The sequence below is a fragment of the Bison bison genome, unplaced genomic scaffold (genome assembly GCF_000754665.1).
Source record: "Bison bison bison isolate TAMUID 2011002044 unplaced genomic scaffold, Bison_UMD1.0 scf7180017864298, whole genome shotgun sequence".
In the NCBI taxonomy this organism is placed as follows: Eukaryota; Metazoa; Chordata; class Mammalia; order Artiodactyla; family Bovidae; genus Bison; species Bison bison.
Genome location: NW_011494870.1, coordinates 39,940 through 52,066, shown reverse-complemented (window position 1 = coordinate 52,066; position 12,127 = coordinate 39,940). Strand labels below are relative to the sequence as shown.

Here is a 12,127-nt window from a genome sequence, read left to right as displayed (position 1 = left end):
GTGGTACATATACACAATGGAGTATTACTCAGCCATTAAAAAGAATACATTTGAATCAGTTCTAATGAGGTGGATGAAACTGGAGCCTATTATACAGAGTGAAGTAAGCCAGAAAGAAAAACACGAATACAGTATACTAACGCATATATATGGAATTTAGAAAGATGGTAACAATAGCCGTGTATACGAGACAGCAGAAGAGACACTGATGTATAGAGCAGTCTTTTGGACTCTGTGGGAGAGGGAGAGGGAGAGGGTGGGATGATTTGGGAGAATGGCATTGAAATACGTATAATATCATACATGGAACGAGTCGCCAGTCCAGGTTCGATGCACGATACTGGATGCTTGGGGCTGGTGCACTGGGATGACCCAGAGGGATGGTATGGGGAGGGAGGAAGGAGGAGGGTTCAGGATGGGGAACACATGTATACCTGTGGCGGATTCATTTTGATATTTGGCAAAACCAATACAATATTGTAAAGTTTAAAAATAAAATTAAAAAGAATATATTAAAAAGAGACTGATGTCAAAGACAGAATAAATTTTCATTCACAATTTTTATCCCTCATTTTTTAAAACGTACTTTTCAGTCAAACACAATGACTGCTAAAAATATATCTGAATTCCTTGAGAAAGTTATACCTTTCATTTATCTCTAATAGTGTAAGTATTTTTAACTAATCCAATACATCCTAATTTAATAGGTACACATTATGGATCCATCTCATTAATGAACCTAAACTTATTTTCAATTTCTTTTAGTAAGGCAGCTGAACAACGTGAAGATGACAGGTGCCAAAATACTACCCACCAAATAATAAGAGGATTTCCTTTCATTTGCCTTAAACTTTTTAAGTTCAAACTTCAAAGAAAGTTCCCTGATACTTGTAGAGTTCTAGGATTTAATGTAATGTCATATCCACTTTATACTGCCCACATTACAAAACTAAAATCAAATGCTTCTTAGATTTCATCTTTCTAAATCATTATAGTTTCTGCCTGTGATTATTTCAGGCACACATCTCTGGTCCTAACTTATAGCCATTTTAGTATCATAAGGATATGAGTACAAAGAGCTTTCCTGGAGGATTTTTCCTTTTGTTGGTTACGTAATGCACCGAACCACAGTTTGGCAAAATATGGCCATGGATTAATCCAGCATGTTGCTTATTTTTGTAAAAAAAGTATTCTGGAATACAACTATACATATTCATTCTGTGCTGTTTACAGCTGCTTTCATGCTAAAACACCAGAGCTGAGTACTTGTGACAGACAATACAACTTCAAGCTTAAAATATTTACTATCTGGCTCTTAAAAGAAACAGTCTGCTTAGTGTCACATTGAACTAATCTTTCACATACTCTTGATTCCATTATCTATATAAAGACATCTTAATCAGCTACTTTAATTTCTGCTATGCTATACATATTCCCTATATTGCTGCTGCTGCTGCCAAGTCACTTCAGTCATATCCGACTCTGTGGGACCTCAAACGGCAGCCCACCAGGATCCCCCATCCCTGGGATTCTCCAGACAAGAACACTGGAGTGGGGTGCCATTGCCTTCTCCTATTTCCTATACTACAGGACATAAATTCTCCCTCATCATATATTTATAGAGAAATCTAAAGCAAGGGACGTTAGCCATTTCTTCTGTCAGTAATATCATCTTTTTTGGTACCCTGTAACATCCTAGATTCTAGCACACTTAAGTAAAATGCTGGAAAAAAACTTTATTCATAACCATGTTTACAACAGGAAATCACATGCATCTTTGACTTCTCTCATGTACTGACTAACTTTAAAAGAAGTATCAGACAATAGTAAATAGGCAGGAGAACATCTAGAAAGGAACCCAAAGAATGTAAGCCTTGCATCTAAAATTAACCTACACCTAATGCTTGATTATACAAAATAGCAAAATGTATGGAATGGTCTTCTTTCCTTCTTTCTCAAACCAAATCCTGGTATTCTTCTACTTTAAGACTCTCAGAGTCCCAGTTTGATATTTTCAATTAAGGAAGTATAAGAGAATGAGAGTTAGTAAACTGTACAATGTTTCCTAGAGAATAGAATTATTATAATTTGAAAGGCAGGGAAAAAAAAAAAAAAGTACACAGGTTTCTTTTAAGTCTCTTCCCTTCACATGGCCACCATAGTAAAACAGTATGAAAAAGGTCCCTAACACAGCATATGCAAAAGAGACCAAGCTATCACTACTTCCTACTATCCCTCCCACCCATACTTCAGGCACAAAACCTTGACCACTACTATATGAGCATTCTCTTGTTGCCTCTCTGATAACAATTCCCCTTAGACTGTCTACTGTCTGGTAGCTGTTAGATGTGTCTTTCTTTACACTTTTAAGTAGATCTGTAGCTGAGGTTTGAATGTTTGCAAGGGAGAAAAATTACTGGTGGAAAGAAAAGGTGAAAGGGCTAACTAGCTATAGTCTAAAACTATTTAGAACTAAATCAGTTAAACAGCCCAGCCTAACTCAATAGATAAAATCAACTATTACTATGATTTTTCATTCTAACTCCACCTTTTATTTCCTACAGGATTTAAAAGACAAATGCATGAAAATAACTATAAATCTATGATAATGGGTATAAAATATACAGTAAGGATATAATTTCTGACATCAATGACAAAATGGAGGGGGTTGAGCAGTAAATAGTAGTTTTTGTATGCAATTAAATTAAGCTGATGTCAATTTTAAAAAGATTGTCAACTTTACAATGTTACAGGTAATCTCCATGAAAATAACTAATAAAAAATTACCTATAGAAGATGTGTATCTGGAAAAGAGAAGGGCATCAAAACATGTCAAAACAAGAAAATCAACTAAACAAAACAAAGGCCAAAAATGAGGGAAAAAAGGGACAAAAAAGCTATAAGACACACAGAAAGTAACAAAATGACTTAACAAAATTAAACTGTTTATCAGTATTTATTTCAAACATAATGGCTTAAACTTCACAAAGATATAAACTGACAGAATGGATTTTTTAAAAAACAGATCAAACTATATGCTTTCTGCAAGAGACTTACTTTAGATCTAAGGACACAAACAGCTTGAAAGTGAAAGATATTCCATGCCAATAATACCCAGAAGAAAGCAGAAATGGCTATAATAAGATCACTCAAACCAGACTGGTAGGTCAAAACCTATAATTACACAAAAGATACTGTACAATAAAAGGTAACTTCATCAAGAAGATATAATAACTAGAAATGTATACACACCAAATATCAGAGCTCAAAACTACATGAAATATTGATAGAACTGAGGAAAAAATTCACTCTACAGTTAACATGAGACTTCAAAACCTACTCCACTTTCAATAACTGACAGAAGAGCCAGAGGAAAGATCAGTAAAGAAATAGAGGATGAAAACAATACTATCAACAAACATAAACAGAATACTCCTCCATCAACAGCAGAATACACATTGTTCATACATGTACACAGAACACTTTGCAGGACAGACCAAATTTTAGGTCCTAACACAGGAGTCAAAATTTTTTTAAAGATTGAAATCATAGAAAGTATCTTTTCAAATCACAATAGAATGAAACTAGAAATCAACAGCAGAATGAAAAATGTAAAATTACAAATATGTATAATTTAACACATTTACTGTTAAACAATGAGTCGAAGAAGTCACAAGGAAAACAAATCTATTGAGACAACTGAAAATCAAGATTATGTACAACATACCAAAATTCATAGCATAAAGCAATAACTATACCGAGGGAAATTTATAGCTGTAAACATTTATACTGAAAAAGAAAGATCTCAAGTCAACAACACAACTTTATATCTTAAAGAACTAAAAAAGGAGCAAACTAACCCAAAAGTTAGCTGAAGTAAAGAATACAGATCAGAGAGAAATAAAATAGAGAATTTAAAAATAATTGAGAAAATCAACAAGAGTTGGTTCTTCAAAAAGATGAACAAAACTGAAGAATCTTTAGTAAGATTAAAGAGAGAATCAACTAAAATCAGAAATGAAAGTGGGGACATCACCACTAATTCTACCAAAATAAGAGGGTTTTTATGCCAACAAATTGGATAACCTAACGTGAACAAATTCCTAGAAACACAGACCAATCAACACTGAGTTTTGAAGAAATAGAAAATCTAGATAGATCTATAACTAATATAGAGAGTGAATCACTAATCAAAAATCGCCTAAGAAATAAAAGCCCATGATCAGATGGTTTCACAAGTGAATTCTACCACACATTTAAACATTTAAAGAAGAAACACACATTTTTCTCAACCTCTTCCAAAAAACTGAAAGGAAAGGAATACTTCCTAAGGCATCTTAAGGACAGCATTACTGATACCAAAACCAGACAAAGATACTACAAGAAAAAAAACAAAACTACAAACCAATATCCCTTATGAACACTGATGCAAAAATCCTCAAAAATAAGAGTAAACAAAATTCAACACCATATTAAAAGGATTATACACCATGACCCAGTAGGACTTATCCCCACTGGGATAAGGAATTCAAGAGTGGTTCAAACATGAAAACAGATCAACGTAATACACCACATTAACAAAACGAAAGGACAAAAATAACATCTGATAATTTCAACTGATGAAGAAAAAGCATTCGAAAATTTTAACACATTTCCCTAATAAAAATACTCAAAAATTATAAGCAGAAGAAAACTAACTCAGAATAATAAAGGTCACATATGAACAAACTACAGATACCATACTCAAGGAAAAGATGAAAAGCTTTTCTTCTATGATCAAAATAAAGGATGCAAACTTAAATTGACTTTATTCAACATAGTACTGGAAATTCTACCCAGAGAAATTAGGCAAGAAAAAGGGAAAAAAAGGTATCCAAAGTAGAAATGATGAAATAAAATTGCCTCTGTTTTAAGATAAAGTGGTCTTATATGTAGAAAGTCCTAACAATTTCATACATACACACACACACACAGAACTTATAAGCAAATTCAAAGTTACATAAGATAAAATCAACTCAAAAAAGTCAACTGAGTTTCCATTTATAAAGAAATTAAGAAAACAATTCCATTTATAATAGCATCAAAAAGAATAAGCTTAATCAGGGAAGCAAAAGACATAGTGAAAAGTACAAAATAATGTGGAAAGAAATAAAAGATACAAGTAAATGGAAAAATAGCTTGTATTCATAGACTGGAAGACAATGTTAACATGTCACAACTAAAAACACCTGCAGATTCAAAATCTCAATGACATCTGTTGTAAAAATAGAAATATTCATCTTAAAATTCATGTAGAATCGCAATAGACTCCAAGTCACCAAATCAATGTAGAAAAAGATTAACATTGGATGATTCACGCTTCCTGATTTCATTATTACAAAGCTACAGTAATCAAAACAGTGTGTTACTAGCATAAAGACAGACACAGAGACCAAAGGAACAGAACAGAAAGCCCAGAAATAAACCCTCACATATATGGGCAAATGATTTTCAACAGGGGTTATCAAGACTACTGAACAGAGAAAGAATAGTCTTTTCAACAAATGGTGCTGAAAAACTGCATACCCACATGCAAAAGAATAAAACTGATTGATTACCTTATACCATATCCAAAAATTAACTCAAAAAGATTTCCTAAGAGTTAAAGTATAAAATTCTTTGAAAAAATATATAGGAAAAACTTCAGGACACTGGATTTACTAATTTCTCATTTGACACAAAAGCACAAGCAACAAAGATAAATTAAACTTAATCATACTTTAAAGCATTAGTGCATCAAAGGACATATTAAAAGATTATAAGACAATACAGAAACAAAAGAAAATATTTGCAACTCATTTATCTAACAGGGAGTTAATATCCCAGAAAGTATTAAGGACAAAACAAAACAAATTTGCTGCAACTTGACAACAAAAAACACAAACAATGTAATTAAAAGGTGTGAGGTGGTGTGGTAAAGAATCCATCTGCTGATGCAGGAAATGCAGGTTTGATCCCTTGGTCGGGAAGATCCCCTGGAGAAGAAAATGGTAACCCACTCCAGTATTTTTGCCTGGAAAATTCCATGGACAGGGGAGTCTGGTGGGCTATAATCCATGGGGTTGCAAAGAGATGGACACAATTTATGTGACAGACTACACACAAAGGACTTGAATTGAAGGTAATGCTCAAAATCCTTTAAGCTAGGCTTCAACTGTATGTGGACTGAGAACTTTCAGAGGTACAAGCTGGATTTAGAAAAGGCAGAGAAACCAGAGATCAAATTGCCAACAACTGCTGGATCACAGAAAAATCAAGAGAATCCCAGAAAAACATCTGCTTCATTGACAATGTCAAAGCCTTTGAATGTGTGTATCACAATAAACTGTGGAAAATTCTGAAAGAGATGGGAATACCAGATCACCTTACCTGCCTCCAAAGAAACCTGTATGCAAGGCAAGAAGCAATAGTTACAATAGTTACATTGTTCTAGACATAGAAAAATGGACTGTCTCAAAATTGGGAAAGGAGTATGTCAAGGCTGTATACTGTCACCCTGCTTAATTAACTTATATGCAGAGTATATCATGTGAAATGCCAGGCTAGATGAATCACAAGCTGGAATCAAGATTTCCAGGAGAAATATCAATAACTTCAGATAGGCAGATGACACCACCTTAATGGAAGAAAGCAAAGAGGAACTAAAGAGCTTCTTGATGAAAGGTAAAGAGGAGAGTGAAAAGGCTGGCTTAGCACTCAACATTCAAAAAACGAAGATTATGGCATCCGGTCCCATAGCTTCATGGCAAATAGATAGTGAAAAAATGGAAACAGTGGAGGATTTTACTTTCTTCATCTCCAAAATCACTGCGGACAGTGGATTGCAGCCATGGAATTAAATGATGCTTTCTCCTTGAAGAAAAGCAATGACAATCTAGACAGCATATTAAAAGGTAGAGACATCACTTTGCTGACAAAGGTCCACACAGTCAAAGCTATGGTTTTTCCATTAGCCATGTACAGATGTGAAAGTTGGACCATATAGAAGGCTGAGTGCCAAAGAACTGATGCTTTCAAACTGTGGTGTTGGAGAAGACTATTGAGAGTCCCTTGGACAAAAAGGAGATCAAATTAGTCAATCCTAAAGGAAATTAACCCTGAATATTTACTGGATGGATGCATGCTGAAGCTCCAATACTTTGGCCAACTGATACAAAGAGTTGACTCATTGGAAAAGACCCTAATGCTGGGAAATATCAAAGGCAAAAGAAGAAAGAGGTGACAAAGATGAGAAGTTTAGATGGCAACATCAACTGAATGGACATGAGTTTGAGCGAACTACCAGAGATAGTAAAGGACAGGGAAGCCTGGTATGCTACAGTCCATAGGGTCACAAAGAGCTGGGCATGATTTAGCAAATGAACAACAAAAAGACTTGAATAGACATTTTTCTAAAGAAACACGTAAACTGCCAGAAGAATGTGAAAATATGTTCAACATCAATTATCATTAGGAAAATGCAATTCAAAACTATAATTAAATACTACTCACGCCTGTTAGAATCATTATTATTTTTTTAAAAAAAGAAAATAACAAGTGTTGGCAAAGAGTTAGAAAAGTTGGAAACTTTGCACATTGCTGATGGGATTATAAAATACTGCAGTAGCTACAGAAAACAGTAGGGGAGCTTTTTTCAAAAAATTAAAAATAGAATAATCCAAGATTCTACTTCTAGATACCTAACCCCAGAAATTTAAAGCAGGGACGCCAACAGATATCTGTACACCAATGTCCACAGCAACATTATTATCATAATTAAATGTTCATCAATATATAAATGGATAAACAATATATGACATATATGTGCAATGAAATTAGGCTTCAAGAACAAATGAAATTCTCATGTATATGTATGGCTGAGTCCCTTTGCTATTCACCTGAAACTATCAAACACTATTAACTGGGTACACTCCAATACAAAAAAAAAAAAAGAAATTCTGATGTATGCGACAACATGGGTCAACATGGAGACATTATGCTATGAGAAATAAACCAAGCACAAAAGGAGAAATATTGTATGATTCCACTTACACAAAATACCTAGAGTAGTCAAATTCATAGAGAAATAACACAAAATGGTGACTGCCATGGACTTCCAAGAGGAGAAAGTGGAGCATTATTGTTTAATGGGTAGAGTTCTAGTTTGTGAATCTGATAAACTTCTAGAGACAGATGGTGGTGTGGTCAGGAAAAAGTGTGTATGGACTTATTAATACCACAGAATTATACACTTAAAATGGTAAATTGTATGTTATATATATTGTACTACAAAAAAAATCAATGAAACATGGTATTTCTTAGCTACATAAGAAAATTTATGAACACATGAAACAGATAATACATACTTGGGCATACTTATATCCATGAAAACCATGGCCTTAGAGAGCTCCACATTGAAGTGCATAGGTACCAAGATATGCTGTGCAGACACATTGAGTTTTCGTGCTTCTTTCCAATTATCACCTAATTGCAGAAAACAGTACATGTTTAAAGAAAGCAAACTAAAAAACACACTGAACCTAAAATTACCATTACTACTTTATACAATACATGATATGAGGAAATCTTCCTACATCTAGATAATCTCAATGCCATATTCTCAAGTATACATAATTAGTAGGTAATTTCTTTTCCCTCCTCAGTTTTCTTCTTCTGCTTCAGACTATATTTTAACAGGAAAGTGAAAGTGTTAGTTACTCAGTCGTGTCCGACTCTTTGTGACCCCATGGACTGCAGCCTGCCAGGCTCCTCTGTCCATGGAATTCTCCAGGCAAATACTGGTGTGGGTTGCCATTGCCTCCTGCAGGGGAATCTTCCTGACCAAGAGACTGAACCTGATTTCTTAACTGTCTGAGCCACCAGGGAAGGACCAGATAGCAGTAGTGCCCAAACCCCCTGCTTCTCACAACAAAAAATGTCTCCAGACATTGACAATGTCCTTGAATAGTAAAATTTCTCCTACTTGAGATACCACTCCTGGGAAAAATCTATCACTTTTAATTCAAAAATACAAAATGTCTAACATATCTTATACCAAAGTCTTCAGAGAAATTGTCCAAATTCCCAATTAATCACTTCAGCAAAATGAATCAACAAATAATGCCTTGTGTACTTACCAACTCTGCTGAAAAGCAGCTGTATGCTTGTAAGCTGAATATCAAAGGAATCATAAGCTCTATGCATTATCTCTTCACGATTGGCTCCACCTTGTTTTAAATCTGGTAATTCTGAACGAATTTTACTTGTCACCTTTAAGTTAATTTTAACAGTTTAGACTATGCAAATTACGTCAAATGAAAATATAAAGTTTTTATGTTTTAGACTATACTATAAAAACGTAACAGGAAAAGATAAACTCACAAGCTGACATACATTGTAAGACAATTAAAAACACCTTTATCCATGAAATACATAATGAGAAGGCAAAGTATAAAGTTTTTACATAATAAGTTGTATTTCCTAATCATTTATATTAAAAAGGGAAAACAAAGCCAGTTCTGGTAAATAATGCATGTAAATTTTTTTTAATCTGCTAAGAAGACTTTTGCCTGTTACCCCAGGTGTTTCTTGACTTCCTACTTTTGCATTCCAGTCCCCTATAATGAAAAGGACATCTTTTTGGGGTGTTAGTTCTAAAAAGTCTTGTAGGTCTTCACAGAACCGTTTAACTTCAACTTCTTCAGCGTTACTGGTTGGGGCATAGACTTGGATTACTGTGATATTGAATGGTTTGCCTTAGAGACGAAGAGAGATCATTCTGTCGTTTTTGAGATTGCATCCAAGTACTGCATTTCAGACTCTTTCGTTGACCACGATGGCTACTACATTTCTTTTAAGGGATTCCTGCCCACAGTAGTAGATATAATGGTCATCTGAGTTAAATTCACCCATTCCAGTCCATTTTAGTTTGCTGATTCCTAGAATGTCGACATTCACTCTTGCCATCTCCTGTTTGATCACTTCCAATTTGCCTTGATTCATGAACCTAACATTCCAGGTTCCTATGCAATATTGGTCTTTACAGCATCGGACCTTATTTCTATCACCAGTCACATCCACAGCTGGGTATTGTTTTTGCTTTGGCTCCATCTCCACTGATCTCCAGTAGCATACTGGGCACCTACTGACCTGGAGAGTTCCTCTTTCAATATCTTATCATTTTGCCTTTTCATATGGTTCATGGGGTTCTCAAGGCAAGAATACTGAAGTAGTTTGCCATTCCCTTCTCCAAGCGGACCACATACTGATTGTGGCTCAGATCCATGAACTCCTTACTGCCAAATTCAGACTTAAATTGAAAAAAGTATGGAAAACCACTAGACCATTCAGGTATGACCTTAATCAAATCCCTTATGATTATACAATGGAAGTGAGAAATAGATTTAAGGGTCTAGATCTGATAGATAGAGTGCCTGATGAACTATGGACAGAAGCTGGTGACATTGTACAGGAGACAGGGATCAAGACCATCCCCATGGAAAAGAAATGCAAAAAAGCAAAATGGCTGTCTGGGGAAGCCTTACAAATAGTTGTGAAAAGAAGAGAAGCGATAAGCAAAGGAGAAAAGGAAAGACATAAGCATCTGAATGCAGAGTTCCAAAGAATAGCAAGGAGAGATAAGAAAGCCTTCCTCAGTGATCAGTGCAAAGAAACAGAAGAAAACAACAGAATGGGAAAGACTAGAGATCTCCTCAAGAAAATTAGAGATACTAAGGGAACATTTCATGCAAAGATGGGTTCAATGAAGGACAGAAATGGTATGGACCTAACAGAAGAAGATATTAAGAAGAGGTGGCAAGGATACACAGAAGAACTGTACAAAAAAGAGCTTCACAACCAAGATAATCATGATGCTGTGATCACTCACCTAGAGCCAGACATCCTGGAATGTGAAGTCAAGTGGGCCTTAGAAAGCATCACTACGAACAAAGCTAGTGGAGGTGATGGAATTCCAGTTGAACTATTTCAAATCCTGAAAGATGATGCTGTGAAAGTGCTGCACTCAATATGCCAGCAAATTTGGAAAATTCAGCAGTGACCACAGGACTGGAAAAGGTCAGTTTTCATTCCAATCCCAAAGAAAGGCAATGCCAAAGAATGCTCAAACTACCACACAATTGCACTCATCTCACACACTAGTAAAGTAATGCTCAAAATTCTCCAAGCCAGGCTTCAGCAATACATGAACCATGAACTTCCTGATGTTCAAGCTGGTTTTAGAAAAGGCAGAGGAACCAGAGATCAAATTACCAACATCCACCAGATCATGGAAAAAGCAAGAGAGTTCCAGAAAAACATCTACTTCTGCTTTATTGACTATGCCAAAGCCTTTGACTGTGTGGATCACAACAAACTGTGGAAAATTCAAGAGATGGGAATACCAGACCACCTGACCTGCCTCTTGAGAAACCTGTAAGCAGGTCAAGAAGCAACAGCTAGAACTGAACATGGAACAACAGACTGGTTCCAAATAGGAAAAGGAGTACGTCAAGGCTGTATATTGTCACTCTTTTTTAATTTATATGTAGAGTACATCATGAGAAACACTGGGCTAGAAGAAGCACAAGCTGGAATCAAGATTGCCAGGAGAAATATCAATAACCTCAGATATGCAGATGACAACACCCTTATGGCAGAAAGTGAAGAGGAACTAAAAAGTCTCTTGACGAAAGTGAAAGAGGAGAGGGAAAAAGTTGGCTTAAAGCTCCACATTCAGAAAACTAAGATCATGGCATCTGGTCCCATCACTTCATGGGAAATAAATGGAGAAACAGTGTCAGACTTTATTTTTGGGGGCTCCAAAATCACTGCAGATAGTGACTGCAGCCATGAAATTAAAAGACGCTTACTCCTTGGAAGGAAAGTTATGACCAATCTAGATAGCATATTCAAAAGCAGAGACATTACTTTGCCAACAAAGGTCCGTCTAGTCAAGGCTATGGTTTTTCCAGTGGTCATGTATGGATGTGAGAGTTGGACTGTGAAGAAGGCTGAGCGCTGAAGAATTGATGCTTTTGAACTGTGGTGTTGGAGAAGACTCTTGAGAGTCCCTTGGACTGCAAGGAGATCCAGTCAGTCCATTCTAAAG

General features: G+C 35.5%; 1 protein-coding gene across 1 annotated transcript in view; it reads right to left on the bottom strand.

Moving 5' to 3' along the window:
• Positions 1-12,127, bottom strand: part of LOC104996790 (vacuolar protein sorting-associated protein 13A-like) — a 207,917-nt gene that overhangs the window by 173,411 nt on the left and 22,379 nt on the right. The window contains exons 7-8 of the mRNA XM_010851154.1: positions 9,156-9,288; positions 8,385-8,502 (exon numbers count right to left, since the gene is read on the bottom strand). Coding sequence (XP_010849456.1) covers positions 8,385-8,502; positions 9,156-9,288 — 251 coding nt within the window. The remainder of the gene's footprint in view (positions 1-8,384; positions 8,503-9,155; positions 9,289-12,127) is intronic.